General features: G+C 42.3%; 1 protein-coding gene across 2 annotated transcripts; it reads left to right on the forward strand.

Moving 5' to 3' along the window:
* On the forward strand, positions 1-24,995 carry cpe (carboxypeptidase E). 2 transcript variants are annotated; one of them, XM_072463790.1, is made up of 8 exons: positions 1-347; positions 16,726-16,928; positions 17,529-17,696; positions 18,707-18,824; positions 20,342-20,524; positions 21,392-21,631; positions 22,380-22,498; positions 23,953-24,995. In XM_072463790.1, the coding sequence occupies exons 1-8, from the start codon at positions 107-109 to the stop codon at positions 24,049-24,051; spliced, it is 1,371 nt and encodes a 456-aa protein (XP_072319891.1). In that variant the 5' UTR covers positions 1-106; the 3' UTR covers positions 24,052-24,995. The 2 variants fall into 2 exon arrangements, with proteins under 2 accessions (XP_072319891.1, XP_072319892.1); XM_072463791.1 differs by having other exon boundaries at positions 16,726-16,922.

Here is a 24,995-nt window from a genome sequence, read left to right on the forward strand (position 1 = left end):
GGAGAGAGGGAGGATATTAATAGCTTAACGCGACGCTGCTGCAGAGATAAGGCTCCGGCGCACGTCTCAGACACACACACGGCTTTGGGAGAGAACCGAGGCCGAGATGAAGCAGTCGTTCTGGGTTTCTCTTCTAGGGGCCGTCGCGGTGGTGGCGGTGGCGCGCGGCGGCGGTGACGGGGAGATCTCCTTCGAGTACCACCGCTACGAGGAGATGCGGAAAGCGCTGGTGTCGGTGTGGCTGCAGTGCCCCACCATCAGCCGCATCTACACCATCGGCGAGAGCTTCGAGGGCCGCGAGCTGCTCGTGCTGGAGATGTCCGACAACCCCGGGACGCACGAGCCAGGTGAGTGACGCGCGAGCTCATGTGTCTGCGGGCGGCGGGACGCGAACATCCCGTTATGAACTTGTAATAGGCGGTGTTTTTTTCATTTAGGTTATTATTATTATTATTATTATTATTATTATTATTTGTATATGTTTGCGTGAGACGTAGGCTGGTGAGGGGCCCTACCGCAGTGTCGGGGCCCCTACTTTGACACTTTTATTAGGCCTGATGATAATAGACTAATAATAATGTAGTAATTAAGAACATTCTGCACGGGACACGCTCGTCTTGTCCTGTCTCATTCCGTGGACTTCATGCCTCGCCGTGGGGGAGGCAGGTGTGTGTGTGCGTGTGTGTGCGTGCGTGTGTGTGCGTGTGTGTGCGTGCGTCTGCGTGGAGCGGGGCCTGGTGCAGAGCTTATAAACCCACACCGCATCCTCTTCACGGGAGATGTGAGATCGTGCCGCCATTTTACCCCGTGATAAGGATCTCGCCGCTCCTCGTCGCGTCGTGACTTTTGAGGAAACATCTCGGCGCCCCCCGCACCACGCGACCCCTCCCCAAAATCAGAACCACATGACTTTGGACATTAATGGCTTTTTTGCACGCGCGGTCATCACCCAAAAACACGTCCCAAACAGCTGCGTCGTGATAGTGCATATTCATTCCGGACAGATTTGGAATATAACGGGCTTCAGTGTGGGAGGAGAGGCGCGTGGGAGGAACATGGTTCTGACCCGGGACAGCAGCCAGGCACAAGCCCAAATACACATGATTATAAAGGAAACCATGTCTGATCTCAGCAGGGGCCCTGTAAACAGGCCGCACTGGACTTAAAGACTTAAAGATTAGCCCAAAACACCAATAATAAGTGCGTTTAGTTCAGATACGATGCAAGCGGACTTCAAAACGTCATATATTTTGCTTCCAGGTCCAGTTACAAGTCAGATCTGTGGACTGTGAAGCAATAAACATGCTTGTTATTGGAGGAATGCAAGATGGATAGAATTAATGCCATATTGTGGAACATACACAGGCCCTACCAGCAAAGAATATAATATGCTATATTATAATAATAATATATACTATAATATATATAATATTTATGAAATTTCCCCATGTGGGACAATAAAGGATTATCTTATCTTATCTTATTATCTTAATAGTGCACCTTTAAAGACTTGTTTTGCTTTTTTCAGGGTATTTAGTTTGAAAATAAAAGATGACATAATTATATGAAACACAAAGTACAAAACGGCCCAGTTCTAATGCTGGAACTGAAGAGAATGATAAAGGATTAAGGTGAACGCAGACGTAAACAGGAAGTCTCCTACATTTGTTCAACCAATAAGAAGAGAGCGCCTGTCCTGTATGTCACACCGGAAGGATAAGGATTAGTCTGCGGTACACGGCGTCTGTCCAGTCCTGATGAAGCCACAATGACTTACATGACAAAACATTCAACAATACATGTGGTTTAGGCCAGGCAAGTTTATTTGTGGAGCACAGTTTGTGCACAAGATACTTCAAAGTGCTTCACGCGACAGGAAATAATGAATTAAAATCACAAAAACAGAAATCACAAATCAGATTAACACAATACAAATCCTTTCAGTCATATTCTCAGCTGTGGTTTCTGTATTTGTTCAACTAACGCTTGTAAGCTGAGGTTTACTTGGCACAGTAAAGAGGCACTGAGTCACTTTTCTTTAGAATGTTTCATATTCTGCATTATCTTTCTCCATGGAGAGGAGTGACACCACCAGCAGCTCACAGTATTGTGTGTTTTAGCAGTAAAAACACCTTCAGTGGTGCAAAGAGTACAGTTACATGGATACAATGTACTACAAGTACAAGTACTGCTGCCAAATATGCAGTGTAACTAGCTGAAGCTGAATTAAGTCGGCAGTGCAGTGTCTGTGTGTTTGTCGGTCAGAGACAGAGGTGAAGATTATACTCAAGTACAAGTAAACGTGTATAACATGTCCATGGAGACAAGAAGGTGGCGGACCCTCCTCCAGCAGTTACACAGGCCTGTTTAAAGCCATACTAATAACTACATTATATTAGTGTATTAATACCACATTGCCCTTCTTCAAATCATAGGTTTGCTTCCTGTAAAAACACATATTATTCAATAGATTGGCATTTTCAAATCCACACAGCCAGAAAAGCGTATCTCATCCAATTGGTTTTGCTTATTATAATTATTTGTAATGTAATGTAATGTTAAGATGTCAGTTGCATAGTAGGCTGAATGCCCAATAACTGGACAGTAACTGGTTGTAAACTTCCCTGACCAATGTCCTCACATTTGTCCCATAATCAGTACAGTAAAATCAACATTTTAACTCATTGTATGACTGTATGTTCTGCACTAATCTCTCACGCTATTTACTGGCTTCCTCCCATCACTCGTCCCGTGGGTTTACGTGCTTGTGCAGCTTTACACTCCTTTGGCCCGTACGGTAACGATCAAATGCATGTGCGCTCTAAATGAGGCCGTAATAGTGCGGTGGGTGTGCGCGGGTGAGTCACGGTAGCCACACAGAGCCCTTATTGCTACCAGATGATTTTCCAAACCCGCTGCTACGCACAAGTTTGAGCCTCGGAACAGGGCCGCGGCCGCAGCACCCACCCCGGGCCGGCCCCTGCCCCGTCTCTGCTGCTCCGGGATCAAACGCAGCAGACATAAAGTGGAAACAAAGACGGCCGTTTGACAGGAACTCACTGGGGAACAGCGGGGGAGCTAAAGCAGTTGGACAGAGAGCAGTGTTGTCACGGTACCAACATTTCAAACTCCATTTCAATGAGAAGAAACGGGCGCAATACCAATTTCCATACCACAATGATTATTAAAAAAACACAATAAGTGGTTTTCAGATTCTAAAACCTAAAAACAATAGGCGGCCTGCGGGCCAACTCTGGACCGCCAATCTATATGGTCTGGCCCAGTTTCCTAAATGTTTGATGCTGCAGACACAGTAATCAGCTTGATTTATGATTTGGTGTAAATGTAATATGTGTCAGGACTGTGCGCTCGTGTGTTTGGAAGTCGGCTCGACAACGAGGAACAGCGTGTTTTCCAGGCCTTAACCTGTGCGAGAGCATGATACGTCAGACAGCTGTGTGTGATGTGCAGAGTGTCCCACGGGTCGGGTTATGAAAGGTGGACTTAAGTCTTGTCCTGGGAACGTTACATTAGGCATTAGTCTAAATTCATGAAAAAATAGATGCCGTGGTGGCTGCTGCCAATAACATGCATGATACTGTGCATGTGGCCTAGTGTCGAAGCTGAGTTTGTTCTTGCACTAAATGGCAAAGTGTTTGTGGTATCCTACTGTAGGCTACTGTGCTTTTAATATCATTTAAACCAAATGTTATTATGACATTCATTTTCATGATAGTCCTGGTTTAGTCCTTCTTTAGACCTTGTTTCTACTAGTTCAGTGTGATTTGAGCCTGACAATGGCCTAATTCTAGAGTATCCCTGATTTAGTCCTGTTAGTCCCGCTTTATATCTTATCCATGTTTTTCAGGTAGATATGGGCTGTTTAGTCTTGGTTTAGACCTGGACTTGTCCTGCTTTAGTCCTGTTTTAGTCCTGTAGACTGGTGGATATGGTTTTAGTCTTGGTTTAGACCTGGTCTTGTCCTGCTTTGCACAAGTGAAGTCAGGTTTCTGGTAAACATTGTGTTTGCTTTGCTTTGGTTTTAGTCCAGTTTTTAGTCATGTAATATTGTTATGATATTTTTACTTGTCTGAAAGTAAAGTAAGTTGATTTCTGTGTTTGAACTGTGCCACTGTGAGTTGTTTGTGGATCTTATAGAGATAAAACATCCACTGCCGGACATTAGTTGGAAAATCTAGTTGAGACCCCTGGTCTAGAATGTGATGAGAGATTTCCTTATTGATTACATTCTACTCTGCTATGAAATATGTAGATTTCAACTATGTTCAACTATATTAGTTGTACATTTATCTTTATTTTGTCTTTCAGAGAGTTCAGTTTTGTAAAGTAAACTTGAGGAACAGTGACATGTCAGACCACAAGAATTAAAGACAAAAGATTTCACTGTTGTTCAGTCACAGTCTCAGTGATCATGAATAATCGATAAATCGTCATCTTTTTTCTCACATTAACACAAACTAAAATTGATATTGTGACATCCTTATTTGACAGTAAGTTTGTGTGAAAATATGGCACTGTAATAGTGTTCTATAGTGTGGAACCCCAGGAGCAGGGGGCAAGGGCAGGGCCACGCCCAGGGACGGTCACATGGTGTACCACCTTGAAAAGTGAAGCTAAGCAGTGCTGGGCCTGGTTAGTGCTGGATGGGAGACCGTTATACCAGGTTCCACAGCAGCTCTTCTTGTGCAATAATTCTAATATACCATGTTGGGTCGCATTACTTTTAAAAGTAAATCGTCACTTTCCCTCGTTACTGTCATGGAAAATGAATGCATTACGTTACTGCGCTACTGTTATATAAAAATATAAAAGTAAATATATACGTGTTAGAATACTCTTCATTACCAATAATTAACACTATAGTATACGAGCGATCGCGATGATGTCACGTCCTGGTGATAGATCAGATCGTCTGGGGCTAGTTTAACTCGTCGTTTGGGGGCGTGGCCTGCCTCATTTTTAGAACGGACTAAACGTCGTCTGTGATAGTTCTGCTCAGCGTTTTTCTGTCAATTCCACATCTCTTTTAGCGTGCTGTGGACGTGGACGCTCCAATTTCAAGATCTGTGCGGCGCTGCCTGTTTAGTCTTTCCTTTGCATCCAGTACGATCCCAGGCAGTGTTTATTCTGTACAATTTAATTTACACATAATAATGCAAAGAGGAAATTCTAACGCAACTCACACCGTGGCTTTATACCAAAATGATCGCCATTTAGCCTGATGAAAGGCAGCTTTGGTCTTTTGATACATTTGCCATAAGTTATTTGAGTTGCAAAGAGATTTACTACCACTATTCATTTTACATGACTTTATTTAGATCACAGGAAAGTCCAGACACACATGTGCATAAGACATGAAGGGAAACGAGAAGGTACAAACGTTTCCTGTTTGTGTTCTTCTGAGTTAAGTGTATTCTTCTGAGTTAAGTGTGTTCTTCTGAGTTAAGTGTGTTCTTCTGAGTTAAGTGTGTTCTTCTGAGCTAAGTGTGTTCTTCTGAGTTAAGTGTGTTCTTCTGAGTTAAGTGTGTTCTTCTGAGCTAAGTGTGTTCTTCTGAGTTAAGTGTGTTCTTCTGAGTTAAGTGTGTTCTTCTGAGTTAAGTGTGTTCTTCTGAGCTAAGTGTGTTCTTCTGAGTTAAGTGTGTTCTTCTGAGCTAAGTGTGTTCTTCTGAGCTAAGTGCGTTCTTCTGAGTTAAGTGTGTTCTTCTGAGCTAAGTGTGTTCTTCTGAGTTAAGTGTGTTCTTCTGAGTTAAGTGTGTTCTTCTGAGCTAAGTGTGTTCTTCTGAGCTAAGAGAGTTATTCTGAGCTAAGTGTGTTCTTCTGAGCTAAGTGTGTTCTTCTGAGCTAAGAGAGTTCTTCTGAGCTAAGTGTGTTCTTCTGAGCTAAGAGTGTTCTTCTGAGCTAAGTGTGTTCTTCTGAGTTAAGTGTGTTCTTCTGAGTTAAGTGTGTTCTTCTGAGCTAAGTGCGTTCTTCTGAGCTAAGTGCGTTCTTCTGAGTTAAGAGTGTTCTTCTGAGCTAAGTGTGTTCTTCTGAGCTAAGAGTGTTCTTCTGAGCTAAGTGTGTTCTTCTGAGTTAGTGTGTTCTTCTGAGCTAAGATTGTTCTTCTGAGCTAAGTGTGTTCTTCTGAGTTTAGTGTGTTCTTCTGAGTAAAGTGTGTTCTTCTGAGTTAAGAGTGTTCTTCTGAGTTAAGTGTGTTCTTCTGAGTTAAGTGTGTTCTTCTGAGTTAAGTGTGTTCTTCTGAGCTAAGTGTGTTCTTCTGAGCTAAGAGAGTTCTTCTGAGCTAAGTGTGTTCTTCTGAGCTAAGTGTGTTCTTCTGAGCTAAGAGAGTTCTTCTGAGCTAAGTGTGTTCTTCTGAGCTAAGAGTGTTCTTCTGAGCTAAGTGTGTTCTTCTGAGTTAAGTGTGTTCTTCTGAGTTAAGTGTGTTCTTCTGAGTTAAGTGTGTTCTTCTGAGCTAAGTGCGTTCTTCTGAGCTAAGTGTGTTCTTCTGAGTTAAGAGTGTTCTTCTGAGCTAAGTGTGTTCTTCTGAGCTAAGAGTGTTCTTCTGAGCTAAGTGTGTTCTTCTGAGTTAGTGTGTTCTTCTGAGCTAAGATTGTTCTTCTGAGCTAAGTGTGTTCTTCTGAGTTTAGTGTGTTCTTCTGAGTAAAGTGTGTTCTTCTGAGTTAAGTGTGTTCTTCTGAGTTAAGTGTGTTCTTCTGAGTTAAGTGTGTTCTTCTGAGCTAAGTGTGTTCTTCTGAGTTAAGTGTGTTCTTCTGAGCTAAGTGTGTTCTTCTGAGCTAAGTGTGTTCTTCTGAGTTAAGTGTGTTCTTCTGAGCTAAGAGAGTTCTTCTGAGCTAAGTGTGTTCTTCTGAGTTAAGTGTGTTCTTCTGAGTTAAGAGTGTTCTTTTGAGCTAAGTGTGTTCTTCTGAGCTAAGAGTGTTCTTCTGAGCTAAGAGTGTTCTTCTGAGTTAAGTGTGTTCTTCTGAGTTAAGTGTGTTCTTCTGAGCTCTTTGATCAAACAGAGGGCAGATTAAACATCCTTGTTTATAGAGGCGTCTCCCATCTCACGTTCAAAGACACACCTGTATTAACAAACGTGGCTTTTATTATCTTCCCAGAAGTACTAGAACACGCTTCAGGGAAGGATGAAAAATGAACTTAGTCAGATGATCACGTGATATACTATATGATATTTTGGCTGGGTCAACTCTAAATCCACGCTGCACCACACAGATCTTTAAGCACGTTAAAAGAGACGTAGGATTGACAGGAAACCACCGGGCATGAGGCAAGACACGCCCCCAAACAACCGCCCCAGGTAAACTAGCCCCAGATAATCTGTATAACCCTAACCAGCTAACTCCATAACCCTAACCAGCTAACTCCATAACCTTAACCAGCTAACTCCATAACCCTAACCAGCTAACTCCATAACCCTAACCAGCTAACTCCATAACCCTAACCCCCTAACCAGCTAACTCCATAACCCTAACCAGCTAACTCCATAACCCTAACCAGCTAACTCCATAACCCTAACCCCCTAACCAGCTAACTCCATAACCCTAACCAGCTAACTCCATAACCCTAACCAGCTAACTCCATAACACTAACCCCCTAACCAGCTAACTCCATAACCCTAACCAGCTAACTCCATAACCCTAACCCCCTAACCAGCTAACTCCATAACCCTAACCAGCTAACTCCATAACCCTAACCCCCTAACCAGCTAACTCCATAACCCTAACCAGCTAACTCCATAACACTAACCCCCTAACCAGCTAACTCCATAACCCTAACCCCCTAACCAGCTAACTCCATAACCCTAACCAGCTAACTCCATAACACTAACCCCCTAACCATTTAACTCCATAACACTAACCAGCTAACTCCATAACACTAACCCCTTACCAGCTAACTCCATAACACTAACCCCCTAACCAGCTAACTCCATAACCCTAACCAGCTAACTCCATAACACTAACCCCTAACCAGCTAACTCCATAACACTAACCCCCTAACCAGCTAACTCCATAACACTAACCAGCTAACTCCATAACACTAACCCCCTAACCAGCTAACTCCATAACCCTAACCAGCTAACTCCATAACCCTAACCCCCTAACCAGCTAACTCCATAACCAGCTAACTCCATAACCCTAACCAGCTAACTCCATAACACTAACCAGCTAACTCCATAACACTAACCCCCTAACCAGCTAACTCCATAACCCTAACCAGCTAACTCCATAACCCTAACCCCCTAACCAGCTAACTCCATAACCAGCTAACTCCATAACCCTAACCAGCTAACTCCATAACCCTTTGTTTGTGTTCCTGCTACAGTGGATAGAAAGGGGGGGAAATAAAATGTTCCAACATTTCTAAAGTTGAGCTTCACAAATAGTATAATTTGTAGTAAACTATGCAATAAATCTGTAGTTAAAATGTAAAACTATTGTGAGGTCACAGCATGTCCGTAAATAAAACCGATCAAATCAAACATGCAGAGTGTCTTTTATGATCCCCTTTAAATAAACCAATAATGTAAAATACACTTGTAGATGTACATTCGCCAAAACGCCTTGATTTGTCATATTTTTGTGATATTTTCAGGTTAATGAAACTGGGACTTTTGTCTCCATTCTGGTTTTACAATGTTAAAGCGTCTTATAAATTATACTAATGCTGCCAATTAGTGATCATCAAGCATCTATGAACACTGACAAAGACCGGCCCTGGTCTCCGACATGACACCGGACCAAAAGGTGGAGCTGAAATAGCGTGTTGCCGTGGAAACAGATCGGCTTAGTGCCCCTGAGCGTGGCGAGCGCGTGCCTGTTGTCTACGGACCATCTGTCGCACGCCGCGGCCCGTAGACACACGGCGGCGTGCGAGGGCTCGGCACGAAGGCTCCAAGATGGCTGACATGGACAACAACAACAACAACAACAACAAGTGTACATATAATTGATCAAAATAAGCAAAACATTAAATTTTTTCATAGTCCGTTGCTTTATGTAAACTAAAGGATAACACTCCAGCTGACAATATATAATAAGAACCAAAAACCCAATAACCGTGACAATTTTAGAAGCAAAATTAAGTCTTTTTAGTTCAATCTATCGTCCAAAAAATAGAATAAATGTAAAGAACTGTTTTTATTTGGCTGTTTTTGTCAAATTAAAGATTTCACTGTCGTTTGATCACAATCTCACAGTAATAATTGTGAATAATCGTTGACACTAAAATGTTATATATCGTGACAGCCCTACTTATAATACAACACCTATAATAACTACAAGTTCATTAGCGTTAACAAAGCATGAACAAGGACTTAATTCATGATGAAGAAATAGTTTATTAAGAATGATTCAGGCTTAGTAAATAACCACTCTATTAAAGTTACTAAGCCTGAATCATTCTCGATAAACTATTTGTTCATTACTAATATTTGTCCGTGTTTTATTAAGGTTATTAAATGTTTAGTTATTTGTGTAACCGACTTAAGTTATATTATTTTGCACTTCTATTAACTTTAAATGCTTAAATGGTCATCATATTTACTTTACTACAGTGTTCATTTTTTTCATGGTGCTTTTAGTGTTTTGTGGTGGTTGTTGTTGTTGTTGTTTTTTTGTACATGTCTTTTCAATGTGGTTTTTAACTGCAAATGGCAATTAAACTAAACTAAACTAACTAAATACTAACTAAAGTCTTTACAGCAAAAAATAAGCAACAATTTGGCATTTCTGTTAGTTTGCTTTACTTTTATAACGTCTTTAAAGCCTTAAAATTGTGGAAAGAATGTAAATTATCTAAGTTTCTCGGTCAACGTCTAAGTATTTGTGCAGTAAAATCAGGATTTTTACCGTCATCACAATTGCTTGGTGTCTCTAAATGTTTTTAAAGCCGGCGAGTGGCGTTTTCATCTAGATTTGTCATATTTTGTGATATTCTGAGGTTAATCCAGTTAAAACCACGTTATGTTTCACTTCAATTCCGTAAATTAAAATGTTTTTCTTGACTCATTTTAAAGGGTTTGCTCTGCTTTCACCACGGAAACTACACATTAATGGTTGTCCCAAAAGATAAGCTAAAAAACTGAACCATCTGATTAGTTTTTAGCCGTTTTCTTTGTATTTCATTTGAAGATCGCATCCGCACTCCTAACAGATAGTCTGGACTTTCAAACATCTCATGACGTCCCGGCGACAAGTACCGCACCGCTGCCTGCAACGAAAACCCTCGCCGAACGTCGCTCGTGTTTACGCGGCCCAGCTGTGACGTATTTCTCCCTCTCGTGGTGTATATACGGAGCGCTTCTGGAAGTATTTACCAGGCACGTACATGTCGTAACTTTATATCATACAAGCGAGCGCGGCTTCGTCTGTAGAAGTGTAAAAACCTGGCTTCAAACCGCTCGTATTTACTCAAATCAAGCCGTTTTCGTTGCACGGAAATATATACGCATGCGTTCTTACTGCGTGTGTGTGTGCTCGCCTCTCCGCAGAGCTAACCTGTGACGTGCCCAGGTGGCGTCACGGGTTCAACGCCAATGCCGAAACGCTAACGTCTCCGCGGGGGCAAAAAAGTGACATTGCCTTTAAAAACGACCAGGAGTAAACAATGAATCGGTGGTTGACAAAAAACAAACCGCAAATACAAAATTAAATAAGCTAAATTGACGCTGTTTTCATAAGATTTGTGTTTTATTTCAAGGTTCGTGGTGTATACTTTCAATGTATATCATATTACATTGTCACATCGTTACGTAATCTTACAGAACATCGCTCAAAGTAAACAAAATACAGTAACAACGGGCTATATCCTTTGTATTTGCCGTCCCCGGAGACGCTTTGTCCACCGTTAGCATTAGCGCCTCAAATGCCGCTAGTCTTTTTTCCATCTTTCGCGGCAAGTCGGCGGTGATGTCTCGCAGCGTCTCCGCCGCTGGACAGACTCGAGTCGGCGATTTGCTTGTAGGGCGACGCCGCAGTGGACCAGGGGCTCGGGGTCTGTGGAGATCGTTAGCGAAATAGCGGAGAGTCGCGCGCCGAAAAGAGAGAGACAACAAAACCAGCTGACGACCGAAGGCGAGGAAAGAGGAAGCATCAGCCAGGGCTCATTTATTATACATCACACGCCTCTCGCTCTCCTTCTTTCCCTCGCTCTCCCTTCTCTCCTTTCCCTTCTCTCTCCGTCTGATTTTGTCTCTCTTCTCCACGCTTCTCTGTTCTTTCTCCCTCTCACTCACCACTCTCTTTCCATCCATCCCTCCCTCTCCATCCCACCCTCCCTCTACTCTCTCTCCATCCCTCTACTCTCCATCCCTCTACTCTCCCTCCATCCCTCTCTCTTCGGGGACAGGAGGACACTCTATCCTCCGTGTGCCTGCTTCTCTCATCACCACTCCTCATCCTCTGTAAACGTGTCATCTTCCCTCGCTTTTTATTTAGTGGAACACTTCTTTTACCTTTTTGGACAAACATCATGTCACTCGATGACTTAGTGTAGTTCTTATTGGATTCAGGCCTTTTTCTTAGTCCACATGGTTTACTGCTAGTTTACTCCTGGTTTACTAATACTTTACTCGTAGTTTACTCTTGGTTTACTGGTAGTTTACTCCTGGTTTACTCCTGGTTTACTCTGGTTTACTCCTGGTTTACTCCTGGTTTACTCTTGGTTTACTCCTGGTTTACTCCTGGTTTACTCGTTGTTTACTCCTGGTTTACTCCTGGTTTACTCGTTGTTTACTCCTGGTTTACTCCTGGTTTACTCGTTGTTTACTCTTGGTTTACTCCTGGTTTACTGCTAGTTTACTCCTGGTTTACTAATACTTTACTCGTAGTTTACTCTTGGTTTACTGGTAGTTTACTCCTGGTTTACTCCTGGTTTACTCTGGTTTACTCCTGGTTTACTCCTGGTTTACTCTTGGTTTACTCCTGGTTTACTCCTGGTTTACTCGTTGTTTACTCCTGGTTTACTCCTGGTTTACTCGTTGTTTACTCTTGGTTTACTCCTGGTTTACTCGTTGTTTACTCCTGGTTTACTCCTGGTTTACTCCTGGTTTACTCGTTTACTCCTGGTTTACTCCTGGTTTACTCTTGGTTTACTCTTGGTTTACTCCTGGTTTACTCGTTGTTTACTCCTGGTTTACTCCTGGTTTACTCCTGGTTTACTCGTTTACTCCTGGTTTACTCCTGGTTTACTCCTGGTTTACTCGTTGTTTACTCCTGGTTTACTCCTGGTTTACTCCTGGTTTACTCGTTTACTCCTGGTTTACTCCTGGTTTACTCTTGGTTTACTCTTGGTTTACTCCTGGTTTACTCCTGGTTTACTCTGGTTTACTCCTGGTTTACTCCTGGTTTACTCTTGGTTTACTCCTGGTTTACTCGTTGTTTACTCCTGGTTTACTCGTTGTTTACTCCTGGTTTACTCGTTGTTTACTCCTGGTTTACTCGTTGTTTACTGGTAGTTCACTGATGTTAAAGTGGTAATTGGACGCTCACGTGGAGATGTATTTATGAACATAACAATTATCCACTCGGGAAAATGTGATAATTGGCACTGAAGCGGGCAGCGTTTGTGTGTGTGTGATTTGCGTAATTGCACAAGGCAGATGTGAGACAAGGCGCTTTATTTTAAGCTGCAGTTGCCATAGTAATGCAGGTAAATAAAGTGACAACAAACGTATTTATAGGAATATATAGTCATGAGATTGGCACTTGTCAATTTTGACTTTATTTTGTGTATTTATATCTGTTGTACATATAGATTAGAGTTTTACACTAATCAAGCAGGTATTTGTGGAGAAAATGTTGAAAAATCCGTAGACAATTACAGGAAGTGACATCACCCGTTTATGTTGTTTATTTACACAAAATAAACAACTTTTTGACCCTCAGTAAATAATAATTCAACAAAATAAAATCACTTATTATTTGTCAAATTTAAAAAAAATGGTGACATTAGATGAGTTTGATGGGTAATTCCTAGTGTGATGTCATCAATTACAAACAGGAAGTGAAATTATAAACCTAAAAATTGTGCTTTTCTCTGACATTTTGTTTAAATAAAGCAATGACTCTCCATTTAGACCGAGGCGTGTTTTCATTGTCATCGTACCGTGTTCTTTCGCCCCGTACGCACCTGTCCGCGGTCTCCACGGCGACAGGGACAGTGACGTGGCGGCTGCCCTCGCTCGTTACCGTGGAGACCTCATTGATTTGATCGTCGTCAGAGATGGAGGAAGCTGGAGCCGCCGGCAAATGAGACCCAGCGAGACGTGGCACTGTGGGGTTTTTGAGTTTTGTTTCTATTCTTATTACAAGGCTAAATATTTTTGAAGTTGATATATTTTGGTGTATTTTTGTAGGTCAAGTGTTGATCGTGCCAGTCTGTCCTGACTAGAGATGTCAAAATGATCAGGTTATTTTATAATTGTGATATAATTGTAATCATGACTTTTTTTTTTCTTCTTTTTTTTTAATTCAATTGATAGAAAAGAGAACATTTTCCAAATAAATTAGGTATTTTTTCAGTTCAGTTAGAAGAAATGTGACGGTTTTAGAAGCAAAATGAAGTCCCATCTGCTCAGCCTTTACTCAGAAAAGTAAATCTGAACGTAAACTGCTTTTATCTAACGGTTCATGTCAAATCGATCATTTATAAAGTTTGATTTCATAAAGCACGTCCCGCATCGAGGAGCCGTAAATGTGTAAAGAAACAAGAGGGAAAGAAAATGTGGGATTTTATTGTCGTTTTGGCCATTTCTGCACTTTCGTAGGTCGTATCACGTGGGGCTCAAAAGACGGGCCTAAACGTAGAATTTATTCACTGTCAATCAAGCGCAACCAAGATTAACTGATAATAAGAGAAATATGAAGTGAAATTGTGTTGAATTTCAATTGCAGAACTGAAAATGAGCTGAATTGTAGAAATTAATGCAAGTTATCAAATTAAATCAATTCAACTTCATTTCGTGCTTATTCCATTTTCTTTTTAAACCAATGATTCGCTAATTTAGCAAAATGTAGCTTCACTTTTGGCATTTCAAGTTCAATCGTACAGTATTCCTTTTCTGTTTCCAGTGGCACAGACGTAAAACAACAAAAGCGCGATACATCCAGCCTGGTTTAAACACTGAATCGGCCGTTTTCCTGCTTTTATAACCCACATATGTGTAAACAGACATAACATGGACAATAAATAAGAATTATGAGAAGAATTTAATGACGACGTTAAATTTGTGTTTCAAGTATTGTGAGGGAAAAAAGTAACAATTATTCACGATTATTGTAGACTGTGACGAAATGACAGTGAAATCTTTCATTTTCTTTCATTCCCGTGGTATAAGACGTTACTGTTCCTCAAGTTTGTGAACTGTAACGTAACGTAATGTAATAAAGTTGAATGTGACAAAAACAGCCAGATAAAAAGTTGTCTGTTTAAAAAAAAAAAAAAAAAAAAAAAAAAAAAAACTTAATTTTGCTTCCAAAATTGTCATGATTCATATACTTTGGTTCGTACGATTACATTGTGACCTGAATAATCTACTAAACATCCCCATTGTGGAACCTGATCGTGTGCAATAAGTGTAAAAAAAAAAGTGAAAATCGTCCTAAAATCATTATTCTTGTTCGATTCACGCGCACAGACTAAAATATTGCTGGCGCCTTTAGCAGCAGAAAGACATTTCAACATCGCTCGTTTCGTGGTCGTCCGTTACGGTACGAAAGGAAACGTCCAGTTCTTCAACGTGTCCCGGGGAGCTGCCTCTGAACACAAAAACAGGCGCGTTGTGTGACTGCGGCGGGGGGAAAACAGAGGTCTCCTGGTACCGAGCAGCTGTGCAAGAGCTTCAGCTGCAGCGCTTCAAAGACTGAGCGGACCAGAGTGTTTGACCGCCTGTAAAAGACCAACAACAGCCTCTTTTGCCCAGCGGAAAGAGTTAATTGTCGTCTTGAAATGATTAGGCGCAACTCACACACGGGGGTTCCAACCTAGGCGGCCTCTGCGGATGTGGCGCCGTTGAAACTCGCTGACCGCCTGCGCAGAATTGTGCGATCTTGTTTGCATTCGGTGTTTCGACAGTCCTCGCTCCATTTTTTTAAAGATTCGCGTTTCGCAGTGTGACTTTGAGCTCGTCCAGCTCCACGGCGACGAGCAGGCGACACCAGCAAGGCCGCGTTACAGGTCAGATCTGCGGAGAGCCAGAGAGAAGACGAGCTTAAAGACCAGCCGTTGACAAACTCCAAGAAAGATTGTTTAGGTCATTATTTTAACAGTCCTTGCTTCATTTCCTTAAAGATTGGCATTTCGCAGTGTGGCTTTGTCTAGTTCCACGGCAATGAACAAGTGACACCAGCAAGGCCACGTTACAGGTCAGATCTGCGGAGAGCCAGAGAGAAGACGAGCTTAAAGACCAGCCGTTGACAAACTCCAAGAAAGATTGTTTAGGTCATTATTTTAACAGTCCTTGCTTCATTTCCTTAAAGATTGGCATTTCGCAGTGTGGCTTTGTCTAGTTCCACGGCAATGAACAAGTGACACCAGCAAGGCCACGTTACAGGTCAGATCTGCGGAGAGGCAGTGAGAAGACAATCTTATTTCTTAGCGAATAAAAGACCAGCCGTTGACTAACTCCAAGAAATATCGTTTAGGTCATTATTTTGACAGTCCTTGCTACATTTCATTAAAGATTGGCATTTCGCAGTGTGGCTTTGAGCTTGTCTGTCTCCACGGCGACGAGCAGGCGACGCCAGCAAGGCCACGTTACAGGTCAGATCTGCGGAGAGGCCGTGAAAGGACGAGCTTATTTCTGATCGAGTCAAGACTAAACTCAAAAACAGATTATTTTAATGCCATACGGTGGAACATTGCAGGCAACGTGAACCACCTGAAAAGTTACGCAGTGCACCTTTAAATGTGGCTAGTTCTTCCGTGGCTTTAGTTGATGTTTCACAGCACATGTGCAGTTCAAGGCTCAGTTCTGACATGGCTTCTGTGTAATATTAAACACAGGTTGTGACCATCTGGATCGGGCCGTTTCTGGTGTGTGTCCATCATGTCAAAGCCTTTCATTTGTGCCTAATAATAAGTGTGGATATTGTAACAGAAAACAGATGCTGGAAAATACTGCCAATTAACTCTTAAAGCAAGTTATTTAAATCTTCAGTCATCTTTTTCCATTTAATTATGTGTTATGTTTATTTGATAGAGATATAAATGCTTAAATTGATGTAAATATCTTTGCTTTGGATAAACATAAAATAATTAGATGGGGAAAAAATACAACAGAACATATTTTTTTTATCTTATAGCCTTTTTTTAAAGCAGATTTGAATTGTTTTTCTTTTTTAAACTTTATATAGGTTGTTTTATCATTGTTCATTGTTTCTTTTCATTGCACCGAATCACCAAAGCAAGTTCTTGTTTTGGCAATAAACCTTTCATGATTCTGATAATATAACTGAGGTACAGTACATTTTATTGTATGTTTTTATTGTCAGAAGGAACTTGATCAGATGTTATAATTTTACGATGCATATTTAGTTTTCGGGATGCCCAGGGAATTGGTGCATTGTTGACTCGTCACATGATCGTTGGACATTTCACTTTTACTTGGACATCTACTTTAAAGCATATTTTGTGAGACTTTTCCTTCGTTCTGGAGTCGTCTCACAATGTCACGGGCACGTTAACACTCTTCCGCGTTGTCCGTCTCTGCAGGCGAGCCCGAGTTCAAGTACATCGCCAACATGCACGGCAACGAGGCGGTGGGTCGCGAGCTGCTGGTCTACCTGGCCCAGTACCTGTGCAACCAGTACCAGCAGGGCAACGACACCATCATCGAGCTGATCCACAGCACGCGCATCCACCTCATGCCCTCCATGAACCCCGACGGCTTCGAGAAGGCCGCCTCGCAGGTAAACGTACGTGGACCTCCCTCACGCTCTTTTACCGAACGGCGCGCTCACGTGGCGACGGGTTCGAGGGGGGATTGTAGCTGTTGTAGCGGTCGGACGCTTTGGTTGGGGTCGCTATTGTTGTAATTAACATGAAAATAAAACAAAACTAAAAGTCTTTCCGCTCAAGATCGTCTATTTTGAAGGAACGGTCAAACATATATCGGGACTCCAGTTCTCCAACGACAGCAAAAATATTAAATGAAATAAATCCAAAATTGTGAGACCAAAACTTGTTAACTAGAGCGCCGATATATCAAAATTTAGACCGTGAATTGTGGAATTTTTCATGTTTTATGGTGAAAAATGCTACAAAAAGAGCAAAGTAAAAGTAAAAATGCAGTTGTAAGCTTTGAAATTATCTCTAAATCTCACCTTGTCTACTTCTCGTGGACCCGTTCCTGAAGTCCACCTTCTAATGGGCTAACGCTAATGGCCGTCTGTCACCATTAGCGTAAAAAACAGGTGGTTTCGTGATTCTTTGTGGCAGAAATTAACCCGCGAGGTGACTATAGCGCGAGAATCAAGTTAGTTCCATGTCGTCCTTCATTTATTTCTTGCCTTCAGCCCGGCGAGATGAAGGACTGGTTCGTGGGCCGCAGTAACGCTCAGGGGGTGGATCTGAACCGCAACTTCCCCGATCTGGACCGCATCGTGTACGTCAACGAGCAGGACGGCGGCGCCAACAACCACCTGCTGCAGAACATGAAGAAGGCCGTGGACGAGAACAGCAAGGTTTGCACGCAGACACTGGAAACGCAAGTGCAGACACTCGAAAGGCAAGAGCAGACACTGGAAACGCATGCGCAGACACTCGAAACGCAAGTGCAGACACTCGAAACGCATGCGCAGACAGTCAAAACGCAAGAGCAGACACTGGAACCGCAAGTGCAGACACTGGAAACGCAAGAGCAGACACTGGAAACGCAAGTGCAGACACTGGAAACGCAAGTGCAGACACTGGAACCGCAAGTGCAGACACTGGAAACGCAAGCGCAGACACTGGAAACGCAAGTGCAGACACTGGAAACGCAAGCGCAGACACTGTAAACGTAAGTGCAGACACTCAAAACGCAAGCGCAGACACTGGAAACGCAAGTGCAGACACTCAAAACTTAAGCGCAGACACTGGAAACGCAAGTGCAGAGACTCAAAACTTAAGAGCAGACACTGGAAACGCAAGAGCAGACACTCAAAACTTAAGAGCAGACACTGGAAACGCAAGAGCAGACACACCAAAATATAACAAAATATTGATACTGGCGACGCAGCAGCCACTGTCGGAGAAGTTGGTGAATATTTTAATCCAATCCCTATATCTGACCTGTATATGAAAAAACGAGATGTCGAGAGATGTCGAGTGATCTTACTAGAATCCTTTTGGCAAAATGTCCCCACACATCTACAACTATCTAAATCAATCCCCAGGTAATTTGTTTGACACTATACATCCCTCGGGATCCATTCACACTGTTTGTTTTCCCCTAATGTGGGCGTGGACGTTCTGGTAGCACAGGAAGTGACGCATGACCGGAAACATCTATTTAGTTTCAGTATTGAGTTGTTTGGGTACTGACGCTGTCGCCTTATAACGAAAAGTGCTATGGCCACACAAGGATGAACACATGACATTACCTGTGAAAACCATGCACTTTCCACTCTTTCAAATGGAAAATCAAACATGAGTCACAGGCGGTGTTTGAACGCACCTTCTAGCGTGACTCACTCCGCCGTTGTCCCTGCAGCTGGCCCCGGAGACCAAAGCCGTCGTCCACTGGATCATGGACATCCCCTTCGTCCTGTCTGCGAACCTTCACGGGGGAGACGTGGTGGCCAACTACCCCTACGACGAGACCCGCACCGGTAACAGACCCCATCTCTCTGTATCATACATGTAATCCAGTCTCTGCGATACTTCATTCATACTGACATTTCCGACGGTAAAGAGTCACGATTGGAGCGCGATTTGACCTCACACGATTGGCCAAAACCTATTATATTTCAGGATATTGTAGGCGTTGATGTCCAAGGAGCCTGGTATTTTCTACATCCCATTCATTTTAATGTAATACTTTTGTTGTGTGTAGACAGTGCAGACACATGGTTGTTGTTCATAAGTTCATCACATTTGCCAATATCTATCAATAACTCTCAATATCTGACTGAAGTTCATTTATTACTGTAGGATTTGTGGCGCAAAAGTTCTTTTTGCTGTGTTTTGGATGTATCATTGCCCAGAAACACGTCAAGAAATGTTTATTACGAGATTGTTAGCATGCAACGCTAATAATAATAATAATAATAATAATAACTTTTATTTATATCGCGCTTTTCAGTGACCCAAAGACGCTGAACATATATAAAAAAGGGGGGGTATTTACAGACAGGGGCGGACAGCACGTACAATACACATTAATATACAGATAAAATGAACAAGACAGAAGAAGTAGAGAGAAAAAGATGGGGATGTAACAGGGGGTAGAAGAGTAGGCAATGGGGTAGAGGAGGCTAGGGGTAGGGGAGGTCATGGGCTTGGGTGAAGAGGTATGTTTTTAGGCAGGATTTGAATGTTGTGAGTGAGGGAGAGTGGCGGACAGGTTGGGGGAGGGAGTTCCAGAGTCGGGGTGCTGTTCGGGAGAATGCTCTGTCGCCAAAAGTTTTGAGTCGGGATGTTGGTGCAGTCAGGGTGAGAGAGGAGGAGGATCGGAGAGCTCGGGAGGGGCGGTGGGGGATGAGGAGGTCAGACAGGTAGGGGGGGGGGGGCTAGGTGGTGAAGAGCTTTGAAGGTGAGGAGTAGTATTTTAAAGTTGATGTGCTGCTTTATGGGGAGCCAGTGGAGAGAGCGGAGAACGGGAGTGATGTGTTCACGGGACCGGGTGTGGGTGAGGAGGCGGGCAGCGGAGTTTTGGACCATTTGGAGTCTATGGAGGGAATGGGAGGAGATGCCAGTGAGGAGGGAGGTGCAGTAGTCGAGGAGATGAAGGCATGGATGATGGATTCAGCAGCGGGGAGGGTGAGGCAGTGTCGGATTTTGGCGACGCTAACGCTAACGCTAACTGGCTACTCCAAACACTTCCTGACTCTGCTCTGGTGTTACTCTCGTGTGGTCAGGGGTTGTCAGTGGCCAAAACAGCCCAGGTTTACTCATAGTTTGTGGTGGCGCTAACTTCTACCACTGAAAATGCCGTAGCGCTAACTCGTGTAGCGCTACCAGCTAACGGAACGCAGGCGTGTTGTTTACCATAGCGCTGAAGTCCCTCTAAATCCAACCAACATAGGTTTAAAACTGCTCTCGTGATCGCGACCCAGCGTGTAAACGTAACGAGGTGGTCAGTTTCAGTGTTTCGTAACCGAGTAAACGAGACGCTTCTTTCCACCAGGCTCCGCCCACGAGTACAGCGCCAGTCCCGACGACGTCACGTTCAAGTCCCTGGCGCGCGCCTACTCCATGTTCAACCCCGTCATGTCCGACCCGAACCGGCCCGCCTGCCGCAAGAACGACGACGACTCCAGCTTCAAGGAGGGCATCACCAACGGAGGGGCGTGGTACAGCGTTCCAGGGGGTGAGGCACAAACAGGCATTTTTACTCTGTATTTTCTCCCACAGAGGCCTCAAAGTTGCTCCTACACACACCAAACTTTACACTCTTGGACTTGACATTATTTTGACGCATCGTGCTGAAGGATTTGTTGATATCTAATTCCAAGCATGATTTATTCAAGTTTTAGCTCCAGAAACGGAAGGGAAAATGGTATTTTTACGCCATTTTTGCGGTTGTTATATGTAGCTTACTCAAGTACAAATCAAGTTATCCAATAAATTATCTCCTATGTACATTTTTTGGTATCTTCTATGTCAACAAAACTAATGTATGTGTCCCAAATATGTGCATTAACCTGTGACACTACATTTTTAAACTGCAGGAAAGGTTTCAAATGGATATCTTTACATTTAAATGGGACATACACACACAAAAAGACATAAAATACCAGTAAACGCTTTGCTGAATAATCCACACTGTAAATAAATTATGAGCACGTAAATAGCACAGTGAAATCACAATGAGTCACGGTTGTGTTATTTGATCCTCCGAGGCTTTAACGTCGACACAGTGCAAAGAATATATACAAATAAGGTTTCCCATTAGTTCAAAGCGAAGGCAAAACGTGCAGTAAATATCCAGCACAAAAAAGGGATTTCATCTTTTATACGTTGAACAATAACTGGGCTTGTGTAAACCTAAACCGCAACTAATTATAGCTCTTTTCACAAAACATATTCCCTGCGTTATTTTTCCACATCACCAAGCTTTTTGTCATTAGTATGGTTGATGTTATTGTTGATTATAAAGGTATTAAGACTGATGCAGGTCTTAGAAATGTATAATTGAACATTTGACTTATTATTCTAGTTCCTCTTCTTCTTCCAGGGATGCAGGACTTCAACTACCTCAGCAGTAACTGTTTCGAGATCACGCTGGAGCTGAGCTGTGACAAGTTCCCCAGCGAAGACACGCTCAAGACCTACTGGGACCAGAACCGCAACTCTCTGGTGAACTACATCGAGCAGGTCCACCGCGGGGTCAAGGGCTTCGTGCGCGACCTCCAGGGCAACCCGGTGTCCAACGCCACCATCTCCGTAGAGGGCATCAACCATGACATCACCACGGGTACGTCATAGTATTACTGAGAGTTAAGTGTGTGAGTGGAATATGCTGCAATGTGTCCCTCTGGTGGCCATACTGGGAAATGGTCAGCCCTGATAGTAAGATTTCTTTTTTAAATATTGATTTATTTTATTATTGCTGGATTCTACTTAACAAAATACCACTTTTTAAATGCAGTTTTTAAAAGTAAAGCATAATAAACAGGTTTCATACTTTTGTGGCTGTCGTGTTACCATTAATCTAATGAAAATAGAATAGAAAAATGAAAATACAATAAATGTGAGTGGTTTTTTCTCTTCATTTATTTATTTTTGTCAATCATCTAATAAGAGACCCATTAAGCTCTGGCAGTTAAATTCAAATTCTGGGAAGAATCCTTTTTATACCAAACCCACAATTATTTTTTTTTATAGTCATTCTGCCCAGACAAAAAAAATAAAAAAATAATGAAAAGGATAATAGTAATAATGATAATAATGATAGTAAAAAATAATACAAAAATAAAATAATAATAATAATGATGATGATGATGATTTTTATTATTACTATAAGTCGCTAAATCTCATTTTTAGTTTTATTGATTTCAGCTTTGAAATTGGAATCATCAAGATGCACCAAATGCTCAGTCTTCTGTCTCTTTATATTTACCCTTTAACAGCTTCAGTTTTAAATGGGGGGTCGTTTCAGTCTGGCGTTTTAGGGAAAATCCGCCGTAATGACAAGCAGTTAAAAGAACGTACGTGTGTTTTAGCCAAAGATGGAGACTACTGGCGTCTGCTGGCTCCAGGAAACTACAAAGTGGCGGCGACTGCTCCTGGATACCTGACCGTCATCAAGAAGGTGGCGGTTCCTCACAGCCCGGCCACACGGGTAAGAGCAGCTCCACGAGGCTTGAGTGAGAGAGAGAAGGTTTAGACTCACGAGTACAGGTCTGTGCATTTACAGCATAAGCACATATTATCTGGAAACACATTTAATCACTAAGTTTCATTTCATTTGTCACTCTGTTGGTAAAAAACATAGATATAGTTTGTCATTTTTTTCTTTACATTTTAAACATACATTTTACATTTAATTAATTACTTAGATTTTTATTGATATTTGTTTTATTAAATTGTGTCTGTATTTGTTTATTTTTCCTCTTTTTATTGCTGTTCTGTCGATTACAATCATTTACTCTTAAAACTAAACTAAAATAGAAACAACTCTAAAGACCAGGGCCAAACCAGGACCAAACCAGGGCCAAACTAGGGCCAATCTAGGACCAAACTAGGGCCAAACTAGGGCCAAACTAGGGCCAACCTGGGGCCAAACTAGGGCCAAACTAGGGCCAACCTGGGGCCAAACCAGGACCAAACAAGGAAAAAAACAGGACCAAGTCAAGACCAAACCAGGGTCAAACTAGGGCCAACCCAGGGCCAAATATGATTAAATCAGGGCCAAACAGGATTAAACCAGGGCTAAACCAGGACCAAACCAGGACCAAACCAGGGCCAAACCAGATCCAAGCCAGGACTGGACAAAGGCCAAACCAGGACCAAACCAGGACCAAACCAGGAACAAACCAGGAACAAACCAGGAACAAACCAGGGCCAAACCAGATCCAAGCCAGGACTGGACAAAGGCCAAACCAGGACCAAACCAGGACCAAACCAGGAACAAACCAGGAACAAACCAGGAACAAACCAGGGCCAAACCAGGACCAAACCAGGACCAAACCAGGACCAAACCAGGAACAAACCAGGAACAAACCAGGACCAAACCAGGAACAAACCAGGACCAAACCAGGGCCAAACCATCAACAAACCAGGAACAAACCAGGACCAAACCAGGAACAAACCAGGACCAAACCAGGACCAAACCAGGAACAAATCAGGAACAAACCAGGAACAAACCATCAACAAACCAGGACCAAACCAGGAACAAACCAGGGCCAAACCAGGAACAAACCAGGACCAAACCAGGACCAAACCAGGAACAAATCAGGAACAAACCAGGAACAAACCAGGAACAAACCAGGACCAAACCAGGACCAAACCAGGAACAAATCAGGAACAAACCAGGAACAAACCATCAACAAACCAGGACCAAACCAGGAACAAACCAGGGCCAAACCAGGACCAAACCAGGACCAAACCAGGACCAAACCAGGAACAAACCAGGAACAAACCAGGGACAAACCAGGGACAAACCAGGAACAAACCAGGACCAAACCAGGACCAAACCTTGTCAAATATGACCTTGTTACATAATATACGTATATACCGGTATACATCGTACTTCCATGGGTATTTCTTCATAGTGCCATTGTGCGTGTCTTTCAGGTGGACTTTGAGCTGGAGTCCATGATCGAGAGGAAGGAGGAGGAGCGCGAGGAGCTGATGGACTGGTGGAAGATGATGTCACAGACGCTGAACTTCTAGAGCCTTTTGACCGTCCGCACTTCGCTGTATTATATTCTACATTGTGTGTTCTTGTCCTCTCCGAAGAATATATTGTCTCATAAATGTTTTGTTCTCGTTCTTTTTTTTAATTATTATTCTGTTTTGAATGGGACGTATTCTTTATAAATGTACAATTCATTCAAGTGACTGATGCAGGCGGACGTTTGTAGACGTTTTGGTTGCATTGTGATGAGATTGGTGTTATACTTTCAATGCCGTCGTGTTTTATTTTATTGTGACGAAAACCCATTGCACACTTCCATATAAGAAACGAGTGACTGGCTACCTATGTAACAAGCACATTACCCTGTTTAGCTTGCATCATTATATGTTATTATCGGCACCAAAAAGCCCAACTACACTTACAAAATTCATGCACTAGACGCTAAATAATATTGACACTGTTTCCTGTAATATAAATCATTTTTTTAGCATAATCAGGGACATTAAAAACACTGTAATCATATTTACGTAAGCAATCTTCTATACTATATATCTTCTAGACGGTATCTATGTTTTTTTTTTTTTTTTACAAAATGCAGCACAGCTTTTCATTTTAGCGCACATCGAATAGTTATAATATATTCATACTGTATTTATTAACTAGGTATACCAAGATAGATGTGATTTTGTACGTAAAGTAAAAGAAAACATGGTTACAATGTCTAAAACTGTCCATCTCAGTCTGCTAACTCCCAAAGCCATTCCTTTCCATGTGCACTATTATTATACTCCAGTAGAATTGCGGGAACAAGTTATGGGTAAGTTAAGTCATTTCTACAGGTGGACAAAAATATTAAGATGATTTTAAGAATGCAAATTATCTGGGTTCATTCTACAGAAGGATTTATTGAATGTAAAGTATATGATACAGTTAAATGTAAAGAATGATCTGATCAATAAAAAACCCTGTATGTTGTCAA

This window comes from Eucyclogobius newberryi, unplaced genomic scaffold, assembly GCF_026437365.1.
Source record: "Eucyclogobius newberryi isolate DKJ021-1_F unplaced genomic scaffold, fEucNew1.0.hap1 SCAF_4, whole genome shotgun sequence".
Lineage (NCBI taxonomy): Eukaryota > Metazoa > Chordata > Actinopteri > Gobiiformes > Gobiidae > Eucyclogobius > Eucyclogobius newberryi.

Bases quoted from the DNA above. Each gene is read 5' to 3' on its own strand.
- cpe (XM_072463790.1), top strand. From the start codon at position 107: ATGAAGCAGTCGTTCTGGGTTTCTCTTCTAGGGGCCGTCGCGGTGGTG. The intron at 348-16,725 runs GTGAGTGACGCG...CCGTCTCTGCAG, and splicing joins CCCCGGGACGCACGAGCCAG to GCGAGCCCGAGTTCAAGTAC. The intron at 22,499-23,952 runs GTAAGAGCAGCT...CGTGTCTTTCAG, and splicing joins CTCACAGCCCGGCCACACGG to GTGGACTTTGAGCTGGAGTC.